Source organism: Pan paniscus, chromosome 10, assembly GCF_029289425.2.
Source record: "Pan paniscus chromosome 10, NHGRI_mPanPan1-v2.0_pri, whole genome shotgun sequence".
NCBI classification, from domain to species: domain Eukaryota; kingdom Metazoa; phylum Chordata; class Mammalia; order Primates; family Hominidae; genus Pan; species Pan paniscus.
Genome location: NC_073259.2, coordinates 74,123,320 through 74,145,948, shown reverse-complemented (window position 1 = coordinate 74,145,948; position 22,629 = coordinate 74,123,320). Strand labels below are relative to the sequence as shown.

Genomic DNA, 22,629 nt, shown 5'->3' with positions numbered 1-22,629 from the left:
CAAGCTTATCATATACATACAAGCGGTACATATTTTTACGTATCTCATCTATGGAAGGGGAACTAGCTGTGCATATAATAAAATATTACCATGTTAGTAATATAGACGGCCACTGCCGTGGATATGAAATAGAAAACTCCAGTGATCTTCTAATGATTTTGTGGACAAAAAAAGTGAGCTAAACCTTGTGAGTTAGGTAGAATTTGGATGTGCAAACTAAAGAGAAGGAAAGCGGAAAAACCTCTAAGATGAACTACTTACTTTTATAGGATATAGAATTCATGAAGGAGACTACAGAGTTATAGGACTAGTGAGGTAGATTTAGACCAACTTCTAAAGAACCTTGGATGGCAAGATAGTATGAACTTTGTCTTCTAGGTTAGTATTTTCCAAACTATAGATCATGAAGTTAAATTTGTGGGGTAATGACTTTTTTTTTTTGCAAGGAATGGAAAAGAGAAACAAAATCTCAGAGTTGGAAAATGTTGTTGGGATAAATACTGTTTTGTGAAATGTAGTATCAGCTGGTTCTATGTATAAGGTCTCAAAAAAAATGTATTCTTGGTTGCAGTGAGCCGAAATCATGCCACTGCACTCCAGCCTGGGTGACTGAACGAGATTCCGTCTCCAAAAAAAAAAGTATTCTTACCATGAGTCATGGTTTGAAAAGTTTTATAGCCACACTTTGAGGTAGTGCTCCAAATGTCAGCATGCTTAAGAATTTCCTGGGTTGCTTCCTAAAATGCATAGTTTGGGTTTGTGATGCAGCTGGTTCAAGCTATAAACTTTGAGGAAAAATTGAAGCTATGAGAATTGGTTTGGTGATCAACAGTAATGTGCCTTAGTGTTTAAGCTGAAATACAGAATGATTGGTTTATTATTTTAATAAATGCTTTTTACTTAACATGCAGTATTCCAGCCAAAATGGAACTTTTCATTTTTTATGAAAAAATGGTGGTTTTAGGGATTATTAAGGTATGCAGAAGAGTTTATGTTTTAAAATTTTTGAGTGTATTTTTTTTTCTTCTAAAGGTGTGAGTGATGTAGACTATAGTCTGTATCCAGATAGAGAACTACAGAGTCAGTGGCTGCGTGCTTACCTTGAAGCTTACAAAGAATTTAAGGGCTTTGGGACTGAAGTTACTGAAAAGGAGGTAGAAATACTCTTCATTCAGGTCAATCAGTTTGCATTGGTAAGTTTAAATGTACACAATTAATGAAAGGTTCTTACTGTAATTGAAAATGCTTCTAAATTTTCATCATCTTAGACAATTTCCTATTTTAAGTTTTGTGAATTTTTGTTCAAAATAATGTAAATACATGACCATTTACAGTATGCATTATCCCATTGCATTGGTTTTAAGGACAAAAATTTTGTTTCATTTCCTGCTATATCCCCATCCCCTAGAACAATGCCTGGCCATATGATAGGTACTCAGTAATTATTTGTTTAATGAGTAGATTCTTATCAGGGTTAAGATTGATGCATAAAACAATTTCTTAGTCTGTTCCTTTCTTTACATCAAAGTCAAATTTTACAGGAGAGGAGCTTTTCCACAACACATTTTATGGTTAGATCTTATGTGATAAAAGTAGGTTGGAAGAACCTGTAGGATTATGTTTTTTATGACTTATCCAGTGTTTTGTCTTCTTGACCTTCATTTGATAAGCAGTTATTTCCAGCTTTATTGGTGTCTTAAAGCTTTATTATTAAGACCTACTTCTCTTTACATGCATTTATATTTTAAAAATGAGCTCATTGTCTTTTGAGAATAGTATGATACATTAGAATGATCTTTCAACTAAGGTGTTAGATAATTAAATGGAATAATAAGCCAAAGCTATTTTAGCTGCTGCTTTTTAGTTTTAATATAATTTTGTATAGTTGACATGGGAAATATTTGTTGTGTTGTCTCTACAGATAGACCCTAGTGGTATATGGGTATACCATTTTTATAGTCTTAAAAGTACCATATGCCCAGAGTTACTCAGAATACATCCCAAGTAAGAAGGTGTCCTGAAATGTTCCTTTACCTGCTGTTCTTCTATCTATTTTCAGTACAGTTACTGGTTCAATTAATGACATGCTCTACAGCTGGTCCTAGGATGCCTGCTTTTCTATTTATTGTATTTAAGCATGATCTTAGAGAATGTAGGGTTTTCTTTCTCATTAGGTGATTTAATGAATTTCAGAATCAGCCTAATATTCCATTTATGCATTGAATTAGTTAATTTCCAGGTAAAGTACACATAGCTCATCAATTCTTAACCATCAATCCCACTGTTTCCTATTAGAAAGCTGATTTGGATTTCCTTGCAAACTTTTGATGACATTTAAGATTTTTGGGGGATACTGTGACTGTATCTGTACATGGCATTGAAAAATACCTTTGCTTCTGATTTGATCAATTGTTTATAAATATTCATCAATCAGATACTAAGTACTTACTGTTATTCTAGGTCAGTAGGTTGGAAGAATAAAAAAAAATGCATTCTTTCAAAATGCTTATAATTTAGAAGGCCAAATAAGATGTACAGAATAACTCTTTTGGTGGTAAAAGTTAACACTCATTTCTTTTGAAATTGATTTTATTTTAATATTTACTTTTATTTTTATTTTGAGACAGTCTTTGCTTTGTCATCCAGGCCTGGAGTATAGTGATGTGATCACAGCTCATTGCAGCCTCAACCTCCCGGGCTTAAGCAGTCCTCCCACTTGAGCCTTCCGAGTAGCAAGCGCCACCATGCCTGGCTAATTTTTTAATTTTTCTGTGGAGATGAGGTCTCTCTATATTGCCCAGGCTGGTCTTGAACTCCTGGGCCTAAGTGATTCTTCCCGGCTCAGCCTCCCAAAGTGCTGGGAATTTATAGGTATGAGCCATCATGCCAGACCTATTTTTTATTAGATACAAGGTCTTGCTCTGTCACGCAGGCTGGAATGCAGTGGTACGATCATAGCTCACTGCAGCCTCAAACTCCTGAGCACAAGGGGTTCTCCCAACTCAGCCTCCCAAGTAGCTAGGACTACAGGCGCATGCCACCATGCCTGGCTGATTTTTTAAAACTTTTTGGAGAGACAAGGTCTTGCTATGTTGCTCAGGCTGGTCTTGAACTCCTGGCCTCAAGCAGTTCTCCAGCCTCAGCCTCCCAGGGTATTGGGACTACAGGCATAAGCCCTATACCCAGCCATAACACCCGTTTTGCTGTAAAATTATTGGTAAATTGGAATTAGAAGGAAACTTACTTACTCTGATTCAAAATGAAAAAGAATATCTTCATGAAATGAACAACAGATATATTAATAAATGTCATACATTCAGTAGAAGGTCTGATTAAAAAAAGATAAAGGACAATTGATAGACATAAAACTTCAGTACCTTTTTAATAACATTTCTGAATAATTTAATATGTCCTCTGAACTTACATATACTAAGTTTTTCCATGGGGCATATAGTAAGTGTTATACTCTGAGATTCTGATACCAATTTCTAGTTCTTCCTCATTAAGAAACATTAAAAGCCCTTTATTTATTTCAATTAAAAAATTTTTTTATTATTATACTTTAAGTTCTGGGGTACATGTGCAGAACCTGCAGGTTTGTTACATAGGAATACATGTGCCATGGTGGTTTGCTGCACCCATCAACCTGTCATGCACATTAGGTATTTCTTCTAATGCTGTCCCTTCCCTAGCCCCCTACCCACTGACAGAACCCGGTGTGTGATGTTCCCCTCCCTGTGTCCACGTGCTCTCATTATTCAACTCCCACTTATGAGTGAGAAAATGTGGTGTTTGGTTTTCTGTCCTGTGTTAGTTTGCTGAGAATGATGGTTTCCAGCTTCATCCATGTTCCTGCAAAGGACATGAACTCATCGTTTTTGATGGCTGTTCAGTATTCCATGGTGTATATGTGCCACATTTTCTTTATCCAGTCTATCATTGATGGGCATTTGGGTTGGTTCCAGGTCTTTGCTATTGTGAATAGTGCCTCAGTAAACATACGTGTGCATGTGTCTTTATAGTAGAATGATTTATAATCCTTTGGGTATATACCCAGTAATGGGATTCCTGGGTCAAATGGTATTTCTGGTTGTGGATTCTTGAGGAATTGCCACACTGTCTTCCACAATGGTTGAACTAATTTACACTCCCACCAAGAGTATAAAAGCGTTTCTGTTTCTCCACATCCTCTCCGGCATCTATTGTTTCCTGACTTTTTAATGATCACCATTCTAACTGGCGTGAAATGGTATCTATCTCATTGTGGTTTTGATTTGCATTTCTCTAATGACTAGTGATGATGAGCTTTTTTTCATATGTTTGTTGACCATATAAATGTCTTCTTTTGAGAAGTGTCTGTTCATATCCTTTGCCTACGTTTTGATGGGTTTTTTTTTTCTTGTAAATTTGTTTAAGTTTTTTGTAGATTCTGGATATTAGCCCTTTGTCACATGGATGGATTGCAAAAATTTTCTCCCATTCTGTGGGTTGCCTGTTCACTCTGACGATAGTTTCTTTTGCTGTGCAGAAGCTCTTTAGTTTAATTAGATCCCATTTGTATACTTTGGCTTTGGTTGCCATTGCTTTTGGTGTTTGTAGTCATGAAGTCTTTGCCCATGCCTGTGTCCTGAATGGTATTGCCTAGGTTTTCTTCTAGGGTTTTTATGGTTTTAGGTCTTATGTTAAAGTCTTTAATCCATCTTGAGTTAATTTTTGTATGAGGTGTAAGGAAGGGGTCCAGTTTCAGTTTTCTGCATATGGCTAGCCAGTTTTCCCAACACCATTTATTAAAGAGGGAATTTTTTCCCCATTGCTTGTTTTTCTCAGATTTGTCAAAGATCAGATGGTTGTAGATGTGTGGTGTTATTTCTGAGACCTCTGTTCTGTTCCATTGATCTATATATCTGTTTTGGTACCAGTACCATGCTGTTTTGATTACTGTAGCCTTGTAGTATAGTTTGAAGTCAGGTAGCATGATGCCTCTAGCTTTGTTCTTTTTGCTTAGGATTGTCTTGGCTATGCAGGGTCTTTTTTGGTTCCATATGAAATTTAAAGTAGTTTTCTGTAATTCTGTGAAGAAAGTCAATGGAAGCTTGATGGGAATAGCATTGAATCTATAAGTTACTTTGGGCAGTATTGCCATTTTCACAATATTTATTCTTCGTATCTATGAGCATGGAATGTTTTTCCATTTGTGTATGTCCTCTTATTTCCTTGATCAGTGGTTTGTAGTTCTCCTTGAAGAGGTCTTTCACATCCCTTGTACGTTGTATTCCTGGGCATTTAATTCTCTTCGCAGCAATTGTGAATGGGAGTTCACTCATGATTTGGCTCTCTGTTTGTCTGTTATTGGTGTATAGGAATGCTTGTGATTTTTGTAAATTGATTTTTTTTTCCTGAGACTTTGCTGAAGTTGCTTTTCAGCTTAAGGAGATTTTGAAAAGCCCTTTATTTATCAAGTCAGTTTTTGTTTCGATTCCTGTTCTTATTTTATCAGAATTTGCTGATCGTCTGTTGTGTGCTTTTCCTGCCCTTCTGGGATGTCACAACTTTCTTGCATCAGGGCCTCTGTTGCTATCTTCTTTTGACATATCTTCTTTTCTTTTTCAAGACTTTCTATATCTTCTTTTTAGCTAGCCGTTTACCTTCCTCTCTTACCAACTCTTAATTTCCTCCGACTGTTTATTAAGTATGTGCCTCTCACATCTCAAGCATTTGAATGAATCAATAATTGTGATTGCAATGTGAAATAAAAGGAAACCCTCAATCTTACTCCCTTATCCTTCATGCATTTCTCAGACACTGCAATCTGCCTTTTCCCTCACTGCTGTAAAAAGAAAATCGGGTAAGGCTTACCAATCATGACATAATTGCCAAGTCCAATGTAAATTTTTCAGTCCTTATCTTACTTGATCCGTCAGTAGCATTTGACAGTATTTACCATTGATTTAAAAAATGTTCTCTTGTTGACTTTTGTGATAGTTTTATGTATGGTGAAAATAAGGAAATGATCAAAGTCTGGTTTCATGAATTACACACTTTATTGCCATACAAAGATAATTTTTTCCCCTTAGGTTCACAATGCTTAAAGAGAGGAAGAACAACCTGAACAAATCTCACAGGGAATATACTCAATAGATGAGGTACATTAACTATATAATGAGTGAGTTCCAAATTGTTAAAAGTCTAGTCCAATTCGGATGAAAGCAGGAGAGGATTGAGCTTTTTACGATTAGTTTCTTGGGCTTGACCAACGTAGGAGAGATCCATGAAGACACTTGAAGTTCCTGGACACAAGAAGTTGGACGTTAGTGTTGTCATGACAAGACTTCAAAGCTCCAAGGCCTGTAGAGGCCTGAACTCTGCTTTTGGAGAAGTAACTGACAGAGTGTAGCCTGTCACAGACTAAGTATTCAGAATGTCAAACTTATGTTTATATGTATTTTGAAGTCCACTAGTTAAGGTCAGTTACTCACATGGGGTCTGAGAAAGTGTAATGTAACATTCCCAAGAGGAGAAGGAGTTCACCCCAAGTACTCACATATGGAGTTTGTATTGGCATTCTCCAGAGGGACAGAACTAATGGGATATATGTATAAGTGGAAGGAAGTTTATTAGGGAGAATTGGCTCACCTGATCACAAGTTGAAGTCTCACAGTAGGCCGTCTGCACGCTGAGGAAGAAAGAAGCCAGTAGTGGCGCAGTACAAGTTTGAAAGTCTCAAAACCAGAAGAGCCGACAGTGCTGCCTTCAGTCTGTGGCCAAAGGCCCAAGAGCCCCCTGGCAAACCACTGGCGTAAGTCCAAGTGTCCAAATGCTGAAGAACTTGGATTCTGAAGTCCAAGGGCAGGAGGAAGCATCCAACATGGGGAAAAAGAAGGAAGCCAGAAAACCCAGCAAGCAAAGTTATCCTACCTTCTTCTGCCTGCTTTGTTTTTGCCATGCTGGCAGCCAATTGGATGATACCAGCCGACATTGAGGGTGGGTCTTCCTCTCCCAGTCCACAGACTCAAATGTCAGTCTCCTCTGGCAACACCCTCACAGACACACCCAGAAACAATACTTTCCTAGCCAACTAGGCAACCCTCGATCCAATCAAGTTGACACCTAACATTAACCATCATAGGGTCCAATAAGACTTCGCATTCTCCTAGGGAGTGGGAGTAGTTGCATTTTACATATGCGATCTGATAGTTCTCATATTCGTGTTTTTTGTTCTTGGTTTTTTGTTTTTTTTTGATATGGAGTCTCACTCTATCGCCCAGCCTTGAGTGCAGTGGCACAATCTTGGCTCACTGCAACCTCTGCCTCCTGGATTCAAGCAGTTCTCTGGCCTCAGTAGCTAGGAGTACAGGCGTTTGCCGCCACACCCAGCTAATTTTTGTATTTTTGGTAAAGACGGGGTTTCACCATATCGGCTAGGCTGGTTTCGAACTCCTGACCTCAAATGATCCACCCACCTCGGCCTCCCCGAGTGTTGGGATTACAGGTGTGAGCCACCTCACCTGGCCATATTCTTGAAGGGTGGAGGAATACATCATTTTAAAGCTGTGTGACAAATTCTCTTTTTGTACTGTCTTGCTCAGTCTCTTAATCTGGCTCCTCTTTCCTCCTCTTCTCCCAGCCCTCTTACATGTTAACAGTATTCCCTAGTGTTCTGATTTGGGTCTACCCCTTCCAAGTTCTGTTCTTGGTTCCTAAAATGTTCTTGATTTCAGCACCTTCTCCTTTTATTTTTTACCTTTGATTGAGGACTGAATCTCTTGCCAACATTAGCCTTTACTGGTCTCTTTGCCTTCAGTTTTTTTTGTTGTTGTTTTGTTTTTCCTGTCTTTAATTTATTCTGTATATTAAAAAAGTGATCCTTTCTAGTAATTAGAATTTAATTAATTAGATTGTGTCACTTTTCTATTTTATGGCTCCCTGTGACCTACAGAATGAAATCCAAATGACAGCATCTGCAAACTCTTATTTCCCACTACTTCACACGTCCTACTTCTGCTCTAGCAGAGTCATTTTGTGCTGGCATACTCCATGATGTTTCATGTCTGTGTACTTAGAAGCTTATTCCTTCTACCTGGAATGCCTTTTTCCCTGCATCTCTTGGCAGATTTCTCTTATTCCTTATGGATGTGTCTTAAGTGCTGTTTCCTCCTTAGATAGTTTATGAAGCTGCTTTGATAAAAAGAAAAGCAGGTCTGAATGATAAGATCAGGGTATACATGTTTTGAAATAGTATAAATGGTTAGTAAATGCTGATTGCTCAGGCCATGATACAGACTTCTAAAGATTATAACATTTCACTTGTCATTGATCGTTTAATGTTGAGATGGTGGCAAACAAAAGTAGGTATATGGGTTATAAAACCAAACAGAGTATACGTAATGGCTTTGTGGAGCTTTTCTTCCCCCCCCCCCCCATTATATGCACACTGGGGATTTATTTTAGTTATTTATTTACCATATAAAGCTTTGAATATTTCTTTGCAACAGGGGTAAGTAGTCTAGAAATTAAAATACCCTTTAACAGAGAGACTTACATATCCATAACTTCCAAATGTGAAAGAGATAGTATAGTTACAGGATTTATTATTTTTTTGGATGTACTTGTATTTTGGGGGGATGCAAATGATGAATGGGCTGTTTTCTGCCTTTGTTTCTCGTCCATTTAGAATCTACTGTTATATATTAATTTATCACTTTTCCCCCTATAAAAATGGTTGCCTACACAAATGAGATTTCGGTGAGGTTTTATGGATAATGCTTCTCTAGTGTAGAATCATTTAGTTAATTTATATAAGTATATGAATAAAAACTGAGAAATATAGTTACCATCTCTGCTTGACAATGGTGAGAAGAGCTAAGTTGGTATGTTTTAAAAATGCAGAATGACTCTTGATTTCTCAGTCTTTTCCACTACAGAGCAAATTTAGTAGGAAGAAGAGATTAGGATACCATCTATAGGTGATTTTATATCAGCGTAAAATATGCAAGGCAATTTAGACTAGTGGTTCTCAAATTTTTCAGTCTTAGGACCCCTTCATACTTAAAATGTTTTTGAAGGCCTCTACAAGCTTTTGTTTTTGTGAAATAATTAACAGTATTTAACATATTAGAAGTCAAAATTCAAACATTTAAGTATATATATATATATTTAAAATAAACTCATTACATTAACGCAAATGCCATAAATAGAATAACTATTTTTCAAAACAAAAAACAATTTAGTGAGAAGAATGGCATTATTTTACACTTCTGCAAATTTCTTTAGTGTCTGGTTTAATGAAATACAGCAGGATTCCCGTATCTGCTTCTGCATTACATCTTTTGTGATGGATTGTTTCATTTCAAGTATATGAAAAAAAGTTTCACACATGCATGTTGGAAAAGAGGAGTATTTTGCCTTTTCAGATAATTGTGGATATTCTTTTTTGATACTAGACCAAAGCTCAACAAGTGATAGTTTCTTAAAGGTTAGTTGCCATGAATAATCTGAATGTATCAATTAACTTTTTACTCTATTACATTAAAATCGACTGGTTTATCTTGCAGATTGAATGATTCTTTTACCTCTATGTGATTTTGTAATTTTAACTTATTAGTTATTTGGAAAATAATTGATTCATTGAGTTGTATAGATCTTCCAAATGTTGACACATCTCATTATAAGATAGCTAAAGATCACATATGTTGATATCACCACCAGTGTCATCAGAAAAACTTATAGTACTATATTGAGAAGCTGTTAAGCTCACAGAATCACATAAAACTTTTCTCATGTTCTAATTTTAGGGTGAAAACTTGAATTTTATCATTGGCAACAAATATTGTCAGTTATTTTCACTGAAATGACAAGTTATCTTTTTTATAGTTGAGAAAATGTCTGCCAAATACCCAAGTCTGATAACTCTAGTTTGATAACTCTAGTTTGTATATTAGTCATTTTTTTCAAGTAAAAATTGTGTCCCATTAAAAATGTGCAAATTCAACTCAAAAGTCAGTTACCTAAGTGTTTTTCCTGAGACATCCATTGTACTTTGGATATGCAGTAGACATGCTTTATATGTACTGCCTATTTCCTCCCACAGAATACTAGAGCATGTACTCCAGGGTAGAGATTTAATAAAATTAATAGTTTTAATGGCTTCACAAAGGACATTCTTTAGTGACATTGGCTTTTTACTGTTATTGTGTGATGGTGAAGAATAAGACTATTACACTAGTGTGATTTGCTACCACTGCCTTGACTTAAGGTAACAGTAGTTTCACCCTCACTGCTTTTGAACCATTGGTGCAAATGTTAACATAGTCAAAAAGGCAAGTAACATATCAGTATAATTATGAAAGTAATTTTGGGCCTCCGAAAACTCCCATGGGTTCATCGACCACTTTAAGAACCTCTGATGTAGACTTTGAAAAGAAGGAAGTCCTCTAATTTCATAATTTCATTTCTCAATACCTGATATACTTTTTTAGATAGAAGACCATTTTTGAAAATCTTTATCATTTTTAATCATTCTGGTTTCATATAGTAAGAATAGCTAGCATTCTATTGAATATTTGTTATATGCCAGCTATAGGTACTATTATGACCTACATTTTACAGATGAGGAAATAAACGCACCACGTTAAGTGCTTAAAGCCACACGCCAGAGCCCAGCTTGTTTTTTTAACTTTTATGCTTCATGTGCAAGTGACTTTAGTTGTTTAGTCTTTGCTACATTGTTTATTCTTTTCTATCTCTATATCAGGAAAGAAATTATATTCCTGTTCTTTTTTTTTTTTTTTTAAGAGACAGGGTCTCACTGTGTTGCCCAAGCTGGAGTGCAGTGGCATGCTCCTCACTGCAGCCTTGAACTCCTGAGCTCTAGTGATCACCAGCCTCCTGAATAGCTGAATAGTTAGTGGTATTTTTTTGAGGAAGCCAAAAACAAAGTGCAGAGTGCTTTTTAAATAGAGATCTTTAGGTTGAAAATTTTTTTTTACATGTATTATATCCTTTAGTCTTTAAAACAATCCTGTGTAGAATACAGAATGGCTAATATTCCCATCTCATAAATGATAGATCTGACACTAAAGTTTGTGACTTATTAAAGGTTGCAAAGGTACTCAGAGATAGAGCCTGGACTGGAACCTCTACATCTTGTAATTCAAATTAAGAATTCTTTTTGGTATACTGTGCTGCTTGGTATTTTTAAATACCGAGGTCATGACTGTTGAATACTTTTTTGTTAGAGCCCCTTTGTTACTGTTGCTGTAATGAATTTAGCTGAAACAAAAACCTTGTCTTTAATACTGTTTCTCCTTAGAATATTTCTAGTTAGAATATAGTATTTCTTGGGAAGTGAAATCTTGTTCAGATTTTAAAATATTACCCTGTTTAACTGAAAATAGATTGTAAAGCACACATAATTATTTTACAGTTACTAATTACCTGCTAATTTCCCTGTAAGTCCAAAACCCATATTTTTCCTGACATAAGTTGTGTTACTTTATGTTGTGGTCTGTTATGCAGAATTAAGCCAGTAAGATCATTTTCAGATGTTTGTCACCCCTAGAACATTTTTCACATTTAAATATATTTATTGCTTGTGAGATTTGGATTTTCTTTTGTGTTTATATTTGTATGTCAAGAAACAAAGGCCTTTGATATAATAATGTGTAAGCCTGTTAGCAATTATAACCATTAAAAACACTAACATCTATCAGTGCTGATGGTAAACTTTGCTTTATAAAAAAGCACATCACAGGAACTGGCCTCTATTTTTCAAGTGATTATAATTTACCATAATCTCCTTTGGTGTTGACGAAAGTGATCTGTAGCCATCTAGTGGGTGTAGACCTCAGTAGGATCTAGGTTTTAGACGCTTTATATAAAAAGAACAGCAAGAAAGTGTGGTGCATGGAGTTGATTTAGAGGATAGAATTAGCAATTCATATGTGTTTTACAGAGAAATTCATTATCATAATTTTTGATTTTTCTTTCCTTCTTTTAAGGCTTCTCATTTCTTTTGGGGATTGTGGGCTTTGATTCAAGCCAAATACTCCACTATTGAGTTTGATTTCCTTGGGTAAGTTAAATTTTATTATATGATTACGTTGGTCTCTGCTTTTGTTTGGATTAACATTAAGAATTCACAGGGAATATTGTAGTTATTTGCAATCAATTATAAAAGTTGTATACACTTAGTAATTGGTCTGTGAAGAAATTGCTATAAGCTGTTAAGTGCTCGCAGGATTAGAAAAGTGTCCAGTAGGTGGTGCAATAAACTAAAAATATGTCCTTTGAAAATCTTAAACTTTAAGAAAACCAGCTTAGAGGACTGAGTGAAAATAAGGGAAGGACCAAGTTTTTCCGCTTTGACTAATTTTTTTGTTGTTCTCTTTTCTCACTAGGTATGCAATTGTTCGTTTTAACCAGTACTTTAAAATGAAGCCTGAGGTTACTGCATTAAAAGTGCCTGAGTAAAGAAGAGATTTAATTATTCTCCAGTAGCTGAGCAATGCTTGTGAATCTTTTCTTAAGAAATCCCAAAAAGCCAATATTAGTTAAAATTCTGTTATTTAATTTGGTTATCTTGCTTTATAAATTATGCCTCTAAACAATCAAATCTATTTTTGAAATAGACTGAATGATGTCAAGAAATATACCTACTGCTATCCGTATGTGGTGGATTAGAAATGTGTTAAATCTGCAAAAGGTATAAAGATGTCAGTTTAATTTCTTTGATAATTTAACCTATGTTGTATGTGAATTATTTATTATAAACTTAGCACGATTCTGTGACTGTTTTTCTCTGTTTCATGTTCGTTGAGTGTAAGCAATGAAAATGTCCCAAATAAGTTTTTTAAGTTTTACTTTAATAAGATTAATTTCAGTAAACATTCTAGTTGTTCAGTGTAACCTTTTTATCTTGATGCATTGTAAGTAAAATGAATCATTTACTCTTGAAATGCCAGTCATTGACTGATGTAGATAATTTAGGATTTTCATATAAAAATATCTGTTTAGGAAGGTGAAATACATTCACTGTCTCTGTTGGTGGTACATCTTGTTGAATTCAATATTAGAAAGTATTTCTTTTTGGGGTAATATAACTTAGAATTAAATCCCTGTTTCTCTATGTAGTCTGGCAGTATAAATATAAATATTTACCATATAATCTTGGAATAAGTATTAGTTAATGTTACCAAAATCTGTATTAAATAATGTTTTCAAATGCTAAATATGGTCAAGTTACTATTTTCAGTTTTAAAAATTTTATAGTATCAAATTGTTTCTAACCAAAAATTTCCTTTTACTTCTAGAGATGCTTTATGTTTTTGATTATTAAATAGTCACTAGTATTGCTAATTTTTGAAACAAATACACAAAATTTATCATATGTAGAAATAAGAAAATATTGTTTAGGTTAATTATTTTTTACCTATCCAGAGTCATTCCTTACATTTCAGTTTCATGTTTCATTCCTCACATTTTAGTTTCATGTTTTAGTTTGATTCTATGTTTTTAGACTGATAGCAAATGATTACTTGATACATGTAAGTTCAGCGTTATATGTTGAGGCAGTTATATAATTAAATAAGGAACATTTAGGGCATTGATCTTGTACACTTAAAATCTGACAAATGACAAAATGTGAATTAAGCATAAATAGTCATGGCAGGAGGGCTTTTGTTTATTTCTCTTGTTTTTGTTTAACTGTTTTTTTAATTTTGTCTGGTGGTAAGAGGGAGGTAATTATTGTATGGAAAGAAGTTAGATCTTTCAGATAGATAAATAGGCTTCAGGTTTTGAAGTCTGCTCTGTGTAGTTGAGCAGTCATGGTTAACTTTACTTAGAAAATTAGTCTGACAAGCTTTGCACTTCGGTCACATAAGTGCCCATGTACAAAGTTGGCTTACTGGATCTGCATATTCAAAATATGCAACTACAAATTTATCCTCTGAGAAATCTTCTGAGGAGTCTAATGTATTCCAAATGACTTAATATTCTCAGACAAATGCTTTAAAATACTTGGATTATCTCAAGATTTTTGAAGCTAATAAAGTAAATAGAAACACAGGCCATTTTAAATGGTAAATTCTAGTTACATAAATATAATCTTAAAATATGTTTGTATCTGTAACAGTGTTAGACCAGATTTGGTTTCTACCTCCCCAATGTTATAAATGTTCACTTTTGTTTTTATAAACCATATTACTGTAAGATCAATAGAACTTTGCCTAGTTAAGTGAATGGAACCAATTAAACAACTAGTAGCTTTTTATAATGTTAGTGTGAACTTGAAAAATTGTTTTTGGTGGAATTTTTGTCTATGGTTAGATCATTTTCATAAAACAGATAAAGAATGTGTAATACTCTTAATTTTTTTTCTTTTTTTTGCTTTCTGCCTTCTAAAGTGCAACAGTATATATCTTGTAGAACTGTGGGAGGAGAGAAGATAATTTTTCTACCTTACTCCATATTCTTACTTCAAACTATTTTGAATAGAGGTTCACTGAGCCATTGCTGATAGACTGTGCATAGCTACTAGCTGTCACACTATTGTAGGTTTTTTGGAGAGATTCATAGGGAAGTGAATGTAACCAGGAATAAAGGCTCTCACTTTAGCTCTGGGAATATGCAGTGGATCTTGGGAACAAAATAAGATATCTAATCTATTTTCCCCATTCTGGCTAGATTTTGGTTGTTGTGATGCTCCTACTTCCTGTATAGGTTTTTGGGATCGTGGTGCAGGCTAGTAATAGGATTCAGAATTGCTTCCCTTTTATATCGACCATGTAAGGGATTCTAAAGGAGGGTAAATCTCAAAGTGCTCTGAAATCATCCCTCTAAAATCTGTCCTGTGGTGTGCTAAGATGTCTGTTGCCTTTTTATGTTAAGCTAAGGAACTTGAATGCCTTACCTAATAACTCAACTAGTAGTAAGCTCATTTTGTAAATATGAAAATGGCTGTAAGAAGTGGCATTCATGTATATTCAATGTTAGTCAATAGACCATAGTGGCCTGGATGCTTTAACAAGCCAAATTCCGCAATTTTTTTTCCTTTTTTCCCCTTCATACTTGTATGATCTCACCTGACCAGTGATTTCTTTTCCTCCTAACCCCATGCTACCACCATTTCCTGGAAATCAAAGAGATGTGGTAGTAAATCATACAGTACACACGATCATCTGAGATCAATATGAGCACAAAACTCATCAAGTAGGTCTGCCTGGAATGTATATAAAAAATGTAAATAAAAATTTGTAAATTAGTGTGAATTGTATCTTGCATATGAGACTGTGTATTGTTTTGCATTCTCTTCCCTTTTGTAGAAATTTTTCTGTAAGGAAATGATTCAGCTTGTTGGTTTTAGAGTAAAAATAGCCAACAGTTGTGGCTACACAGTGAGATCACAGGAACTGGAAATAGGGTTTGTCGGCTTTGGTTAATGTCAGTACTCATTTATTTAGCCTCTCAGTGCTTAATAAGACTTTTCTTTATTTTTTAGTTAGCCGTTAGGTTTTGTGAGGTTAGATTCCTGGAAGCAGTGAATTTATACACTGTTATATTAATAGAGCTCCGTTCTTTGAGTCATGATTCCAAGCTAAAGGAAATTAAAAATGTAATTTAATAATTTCCTATTTTTAGGGTTGTTAATTTTTTTCTACAAAAAAACCTTGAAATTTTAGATATCCCAATGTGAATCTAAGTTCCATATATACAGAAATTAGACAAATAATAAGTCTTTAGTTCAACTTAAGCATATCTCAAATGACTTCTCTAAATTTAAAGTTGATCATGATAGGATCATAAAAGACAGAAAAGACTTAAGTAATCTTGTAATGACAATTATTTCCATTTTTGCTGAACTAAAAATATTTAACTTCATAAATATATGTTACTACAGCTTCCAGATTTAAAGAAAAAAAGTTTCCCCCACTCTCAATTAAAAGTTAGAACCCTCCACTTTTAAAATTATACAAATATTTCTTTTTTACATTACACAGAAGCCTTCTGTACCATTTTACGAATTTCTGTCTTCATAATATAAGTGAAAATACTGTCATTTCAATTTTCTGCTTTAAATTGTTTTTAATGAGCATTCCAAAGTGATACAGACTTAAGCTTTTAATCAATCAGTCATTCAGTTGATAGACAAAGTTAGCGATGCTTTATGCTAGGAAACTTGTTGACAGTAACCTGTGCGACTTTATGCAGAAGACAAATGCTAGTAATTATTATGCACAGAGGAAAAATAATTTTAAGTATGTGGTGAAGCAGCTTCATCTTTCAGAATTGATTTGCTCTGGTTTTTCTTTAGTCCATTGGATTCCAGAATGTCCTTTTACTGGGAATTTAGTTATGTATTAAGATAACCTGTTTTCAGTTCTTTTTGAAAAGAAGACATTATTAGTTATATTGAACCACCTTATTTTAAAATTTTTAACTTTTATATACCACTTGTGTGATTCCAGTGTCATGTCTTGGGTTTGATGTCGTTGGACAGAAAAGTGTATCAATTATTTTAAATGAATTTTTCCCCATGTTCGAGGCTTAGTCTGTAAATGTGTTGCTGTAACAGAAAATACTTGGGTATGCATTACTTGAATACTTGAAAACTGAAATTAATAAGATGTATTACACAATGAATTAGATTTCTCTGAACAGTTTTTACACTGAAAATCTTCATTTCTGGATTGCAGTTTGAAATGGAATGAAGACCTGAATTATTTGGGTAGAAAAAATTATGATAGTGCTTATAAGAACTGTAAACTGTTTTAAACTCTTTTGTGTTTGACACATCAAACTTCAAGTTTTTTGTAAGTTTCTCTCCTGAAATTTTCTTTCTCTTCTATACTTTATGCACTTACTATACTACTGATGTAATAAAAGAGCAGGGTTAAAAATATTGTATCTGTATTCATTGTGAATCCTGTAGCTTTTCTAGTTAACAAAAAAATCGCTGTCTAAAATACGCTTAATCCCATTGTTTTGGTTAACATCTTACCCATTTGTTGTATTTCAAATGCCATTAATCATTTTAGTACAACACCTATGTTTATAAAAATTTGAAAACATTACATATTGTATTTGAAACTAATTAGTGAAGAGTAAGAAAAAAACTAGCCAACAGAATTGTAGGTGATGCATTAGTTAAATTTCAAAACTCATAATAAAGGAACTTTCAGAGATTGGTTGAAACCCAGTGGTATCCCTGTAAATTAGCTCCTGTGACTGGAAAAGACCCCAAAAAGGCAGTGGAGGAGATTAGTGTTTACTTGCTGTGGTTGTGGTGTGCTGCTACTTAATTATAGGTAGTGACACACTGAAATTCTTATTGTCCAATAATCTGAAGTAGTTTCCTGTATTCATCTGTACTAAATTGACTATAAATTGAGTCTGCAAAGAGGAAACTTTTTGACTGTACTGTATTTAGGAGCCTTTGTACAGCTTGGTCAAATCTCCATGATATGAAGTATTTGAGTTTTAAAATATACTGTTATTAAAAGGAAAAAGACATGGCCATTATTCCATGTGCTTAAATGATAATTTCCTTATTCAGTTTCAGAAGAAAAAGAATGAAATTGGGTAACTGTCATTGAGTTAGCTGTATGTTGAATTGGGAAATTGTGGCATAAAGCTTAAATTCGTGTTTATCAAATGTGAACCATAGTAGTATAATGCTGCTTTGTATATAATGTAAGTGCTACAAATAGTCTCAGCACTGAAAATGTATTGATACCTCTTAAATGAATGCAACTTTTGATGTAGGTGTTTTGATATGCCTCAGAAAATATCTGTCTGAGAATTTGTTAATCTGTTTGATAATGAAGATACTTCCTGTTTTCTTGTTTCATATTTTCATGTTCAAAATTTAAGTTTTACATTTTTACTACTGTTAATTTAAATAAAATTTGTTCTGTGGATAAAATGAGGTTGGCAGTGAAGAAAATTAAAAACAGCCTCATTCATGTAACTGGTTAAGTAAAAATACATTTTCACTATGTGTTCATAAACTTTTAATGAAGCTGTTTGTCTTGCAGTTCAAATATAAGTGATGTTTAGGCTTTATTTCTGTTAATAAGGCTTTTTACCATTGATTAAATGAAGGAATGTATCTTTTTGAAGAGATTTATATTCTGTAAATAAAAATTGGTTGTAACAATAAAGTTGAGTTCTAACTACAGTGTATTCATAAATTTTATTGTTACTTCAACTTATTTTTGAGGTTTTCCTTGTGAATATCTGCAAACACAAGACTTTCCAAAGTTAGTGTATAAATGTATATGTGGAGTGATTCTTTGAATTCTAGTTTTTTGTTTTCTGTTTTTTTAGTTTTATATACATTAAAAAGTTTTGAAAAAATGTTTACTTTTGGAAAAATTTGGTTCAGATGAGACTATGGAATGTTACATAACTTATAAACATTTCTGTTTACCTAGTTTAAAAATTCATTATTCTTCTAACTATTAAGCTTTGTGACTTCACTATTCTTTGGAACCAGAGTTGGGAAACATAGAGGAATAAAGACACTGTCTGAGACTTAGCATCTTATGGTCTAGGCAGGGATTATCCATTTAAACAACAAACTCTTAAAATTATCAGATAGTGTGATAGATGATCTCTGCCTTCAGGAAATGTTTATTTGCCATGAAGATCAGTTGTCCATAACAAAAACAGTCATTAATTTGTGTTTGTGTGTGTGGTTTTTGGTAGAATGTTTTCCAGTTTGGGTTTGTCTGAGACTTTCTGATGATTAGCTTGCAGTTATGTATCCCCAACTGGGGATAACATCAACAAGTTCCTCATCTCACAGATGATACCTTAACAAGTGATGTGTTCCTGTTAAGGTATCACATGTGAGATGAGGAACTTGTTGATGTTAATTTTGATCACTTGGTTAAAGTATTGTTCTGTGTCTTCACTGTATATTTCCCCCTTGCAACAAATAGGCAGTGTGTGAGAAGGTGCTTTAGATTGAGTATTTTGTTCCCCTACAAACATCGCCTGTTTTCCTCCCCTGATTTAGCAATACTTGATGATTCTTACCCAATCCAGTCTTTATTACGATGATTGTAAAATGGTGTTTTAAAAATATTGCTATGTTCTCCTTTTCTCAGCATTTTACTGAAAGGAATTGTCCTCTTATTGGCATCTATCTACTTACCTACCTACCTATCAATCATCTATCATCTGTTTGTATTTTAAGTATAGACTTGTAGATTTCTGTTTTATTCAGTGGATTATAATCTGCTATTAATACTATATTTATTCATGTCATTGTTAAAATTGTCTGAGATTGGTCTTGAGGGAGCCCCTCAAATCTGGTTCCTTTTGCTATGTTCCCAACATGTTTTGAGTGCTTACTTCCTGGCAAAAGAAGACATTCTAGACTCATCTTGTACCTTTTCTGCCTCAGCCCTGGAATCAGCCATTTCTCCAAAGAACCTAGAGGTTCCATTTAGGAGGAATGGTGTTTAGAAACTAAGATCTGAGAACTTGGTGTGCTTATTGGCTCCTGAGATACAACTGATCCATCCTAGGTTCTTTTGGCTGGCAGAGCAAGAAAGCACACACACACACATTTATATACAAATCTCTTTTTTAGAGATTGTGAGTTCATACTGTTACCTCCAATTTCTACACTTGATCTTAGCCAAAAGGCCAAGTTATACCTCCAGCTTCTAACTAGAATTTTTCCTTGCCTCTCTGATTCATATTTGTTTCTCCCTTTACCCACTATGATTACATTTGTGTGTGTTTTTAAGAATTCCACATAATTGATGTGCTTGTTTAGAATGTGTCACATTGTGTCCGAAATTGGTGGGTTCTTGGTCTCACTGACTTCAAGAATGAAGCCACGCACCTTCGTGGTGAGTGTTACAGTTCTTAAAGATGGTGTGTCCGGAGTTTGTTCCTTCTGATGTTCAGACCTGTTTGGAGTTCCTTCCTTCTGGTGAGTTCCTGGTCTCACCGGCTTCAGGAGTGAAGTAGCAGACCTTCCTGATGAGTGTCACAGCTCATAAATGCAGTGCATACCCAAAGAGTGAGCAGCAGCAAGATTTATTGCAAAGAGTGAAAGAACAAACCTTCCACAGTGTGGAAGGAGACCCAAGCGGGTTGTGGTTGCTGGCTCAGGCAGCCTGCTTTTATTCCCTTATCTGACTCCACCCACATCCTGCTGACTGGTCCATTTTACAGAGAGCTGATTGGCCCATTTTACAGAGAGGTGATTGGTCCGTTTTGACAGGGTGCTGATTGGTGTTTTTACAAACCTTGAGCTAGACACAGTGCTGATTGATGCATTTACAATCCTTTAGCTAGACACAAAAGTTCTCCAAGTCCCCACTAGATTAGCTAGACACATAGCACTGATTGGTGTGTTTACAAACTTTGAGCTAGACACAGAGTGCCGATTGGTGCATTTACAAACCTTGAGCTAGGCATAAAAGTTCTCCAAGTCCCCGCACAACTCAGGAGCCCAGCTGGCTTTGCCTAGTGGATGCCGCGCTGGGGCTGCCTGCAGAGTTGCCCGCCAGTCCTATGGCACGCACCCACACTCCTCAGCCCTTGGGCGGTGGATGGGACTGGACACTGCTGAGCAGGGGGTGGTGCCTGTCGGGGAGGCTCGGGCTGCGCGGGAGCCCACGGGGTTTGGGGTGGGGGAGGCTTGGGCGTGGTGGACTGGAGGTCCCGAGCCCTGCCCTGTGGAGAGGTGTCTGGAGGCCCGGCGAGAATTTGAGCATGGCGTGGGCAGGCCGGCAGTGCTGGGGGACCCAGCACACCCTCTGCAGCTGCTGGCCCGGGTGCTAAGCTCCTCACTGCCCAGGGCTGGCGGTGCTGGCCGGCGGCTCGGAGTGCGGGGCCCGCCAAGCCCATGCCCATCCGGAACTCGCGCTGGCCTGTGAGGGCCACGTGGGCCACACGCAGCCTGGGTTCCCACCAGTGCCTCTGCTTCCACACCTCCCGGCAAGCAGAGGGAGCCGGCTCCGGCCAGCCCAGAGAGGGGCTCCCACAGTGCAGCGGCAGCCTGAAGGGCTCCTCAAGCGTGGCCAGAGTGGGCACTGAGGCCAAGGAGGTGCCGAGAGCGAGCTAGGGCTGCCAGCATGCTGTCACCTCTCAATATGAGAGTGTATAAGGTGTTACTATACAAATTACTAGTTTTTGTAAACTTTAATCATTTGATTAAAGTGATCTGCTGGATTCCTCCCAATTCTGCCTCTCCCCCATCCCTCTTTTTCCCCCGTTTTTCCCTTTTAATTAATATCCTGTGTGTGTGTGTGTTGGGGGGGATACTTTGAAACTATGCAAATCTTTTGCCATTAATTTTAGCATCCATTGGTGGGTTTTGTTTGCAACAGTTACATGTTTGTCTAACATTGATTTTCCATTTCCCTCTTCTACATTTGGAAATGGGAATTTTGCTGGAATGAGGAGTGATACCTTTTTTTTACACTTATTTATTTAACTATATCAGTAAGGACTCAGATACTTAATTCACTGGCCTATAATCCACTATAATAATTTTTTTGGCCAAGTTGTTGACCAAAAAATAATTTTGTTGCTCAAGTTTTTCGTTTTGGCAATTGGGAACTTTTTCAACTTGGCTTGTGTATCCTTTCAACATGGCTTGTGTATCCTTTCAACATGCCTATGGTACAGGAATTGAGAAGAGATTACTGATGCAGATAGTGAAGGTATGGAAGTCCTCAGTAAGGTTTTCCTTTTAACTAGGTGGCTCACGCCTGTAATCCTAGCACTTTCGGAGGCCAAGGTGGGTGGATTGCCTGAGCTCAGGAGTTCGAGACCAGCCTGGGTAACACGGTGAAACCCTGTGTCTACTAAAATACAGAAAAAATTAGCCAGGCGTGGCAGTGTGTGTTTGTAGTTCCAGCTATTCGGGAGGCTGAGGCAGGAGAATGGCTTGAATCCAGGAGGCGGAAGTTGCAGTGAGCTGAGATTGGGCCACCGCTCTCCAGCTTGGGCAACAGAGCAAGACTCCGTCTCAAAAAAAAAAAAAAAAAAAAAAAAAAAAAAGAAGAGGAAAGCAGCCCCAAATCATTTTCCCTTCTAACAAAGAGCAGCCTGTAAAATTGAGCTGTGGACATAGATGCCGGCGGTTGTGCCAATCATGTTCAAATCATGTTCAGAATGGCAGCAGGTCTTCCCTTCTTTGCCAGCCACGTGTACAGTAAGGAGCAGATAAGATGGTGCCGGCCAAGGGGAAAGTTCATTTGCATAATAAGCTTAGGGTGGGGCATCCAGCATTCCCAGGCAATATGATGGAACCAATCTATTAGCCCAATCTGTGAGCCCTACATAAATCAGACACTGCTTCCTCAAGCCAGTCTATAAAATCCGGACATGGGTGGCTGGCTGGCCTTTTCCTCTCCAAAGTCCCTTCTCTCTCACTAGACGGCTGTTTTCCTTTCTCTTTCTTTTGCCTATTAAACCTCTGCTCCTAACGTCCTTGTGTGTGTCTGTGTCTGAAATTTTCATGGCAGGAGATGACAAACCCCAGGTATTTACCCCAGACAATGTAGCCACTTCACCTACATAATTATTTTTATGTATTTATTATTTCTTAACCTCTAGCACTTGCAGTGTAAGCCTACATAATTTTTTGAGCACTTCTTTTTC

At 36.1% G+C, this 22,629-nt stretch overlaps 1 protein-coding gene across 1 annotated transcript in view; it reads left to right on the top strand.

Moving 5' to 3' along the window:
* Positions 1-18,175, top strand: part of ETNK1 (ethanolamine kinase 1) — a 67,236-nt gene extending 49,061 nt beyond the window's left edge. Inside the window, exons 6-8 of the mRNA XM_003828882.5 lie at positions 1,033-1,193; positions 11,997-12,070; positions 12,396-18,175. Of these exons, the coding sequence (XP_003828930.1) occupies positions 1,033-1,193; positions 11,997-12,070; positions 12,396-12,468 (308 nt within the window). The 3' untranslated portion in view covers positions 12,469-18,175. The remainder of the gene's footprint in view (positions 1-1,032; positions 1,194-11,996; positions 12,071-12,395) is intronic.
* The last annotated feature ends 4,454 nt before the right edge of the window (positions 18,176-22,629 follow it).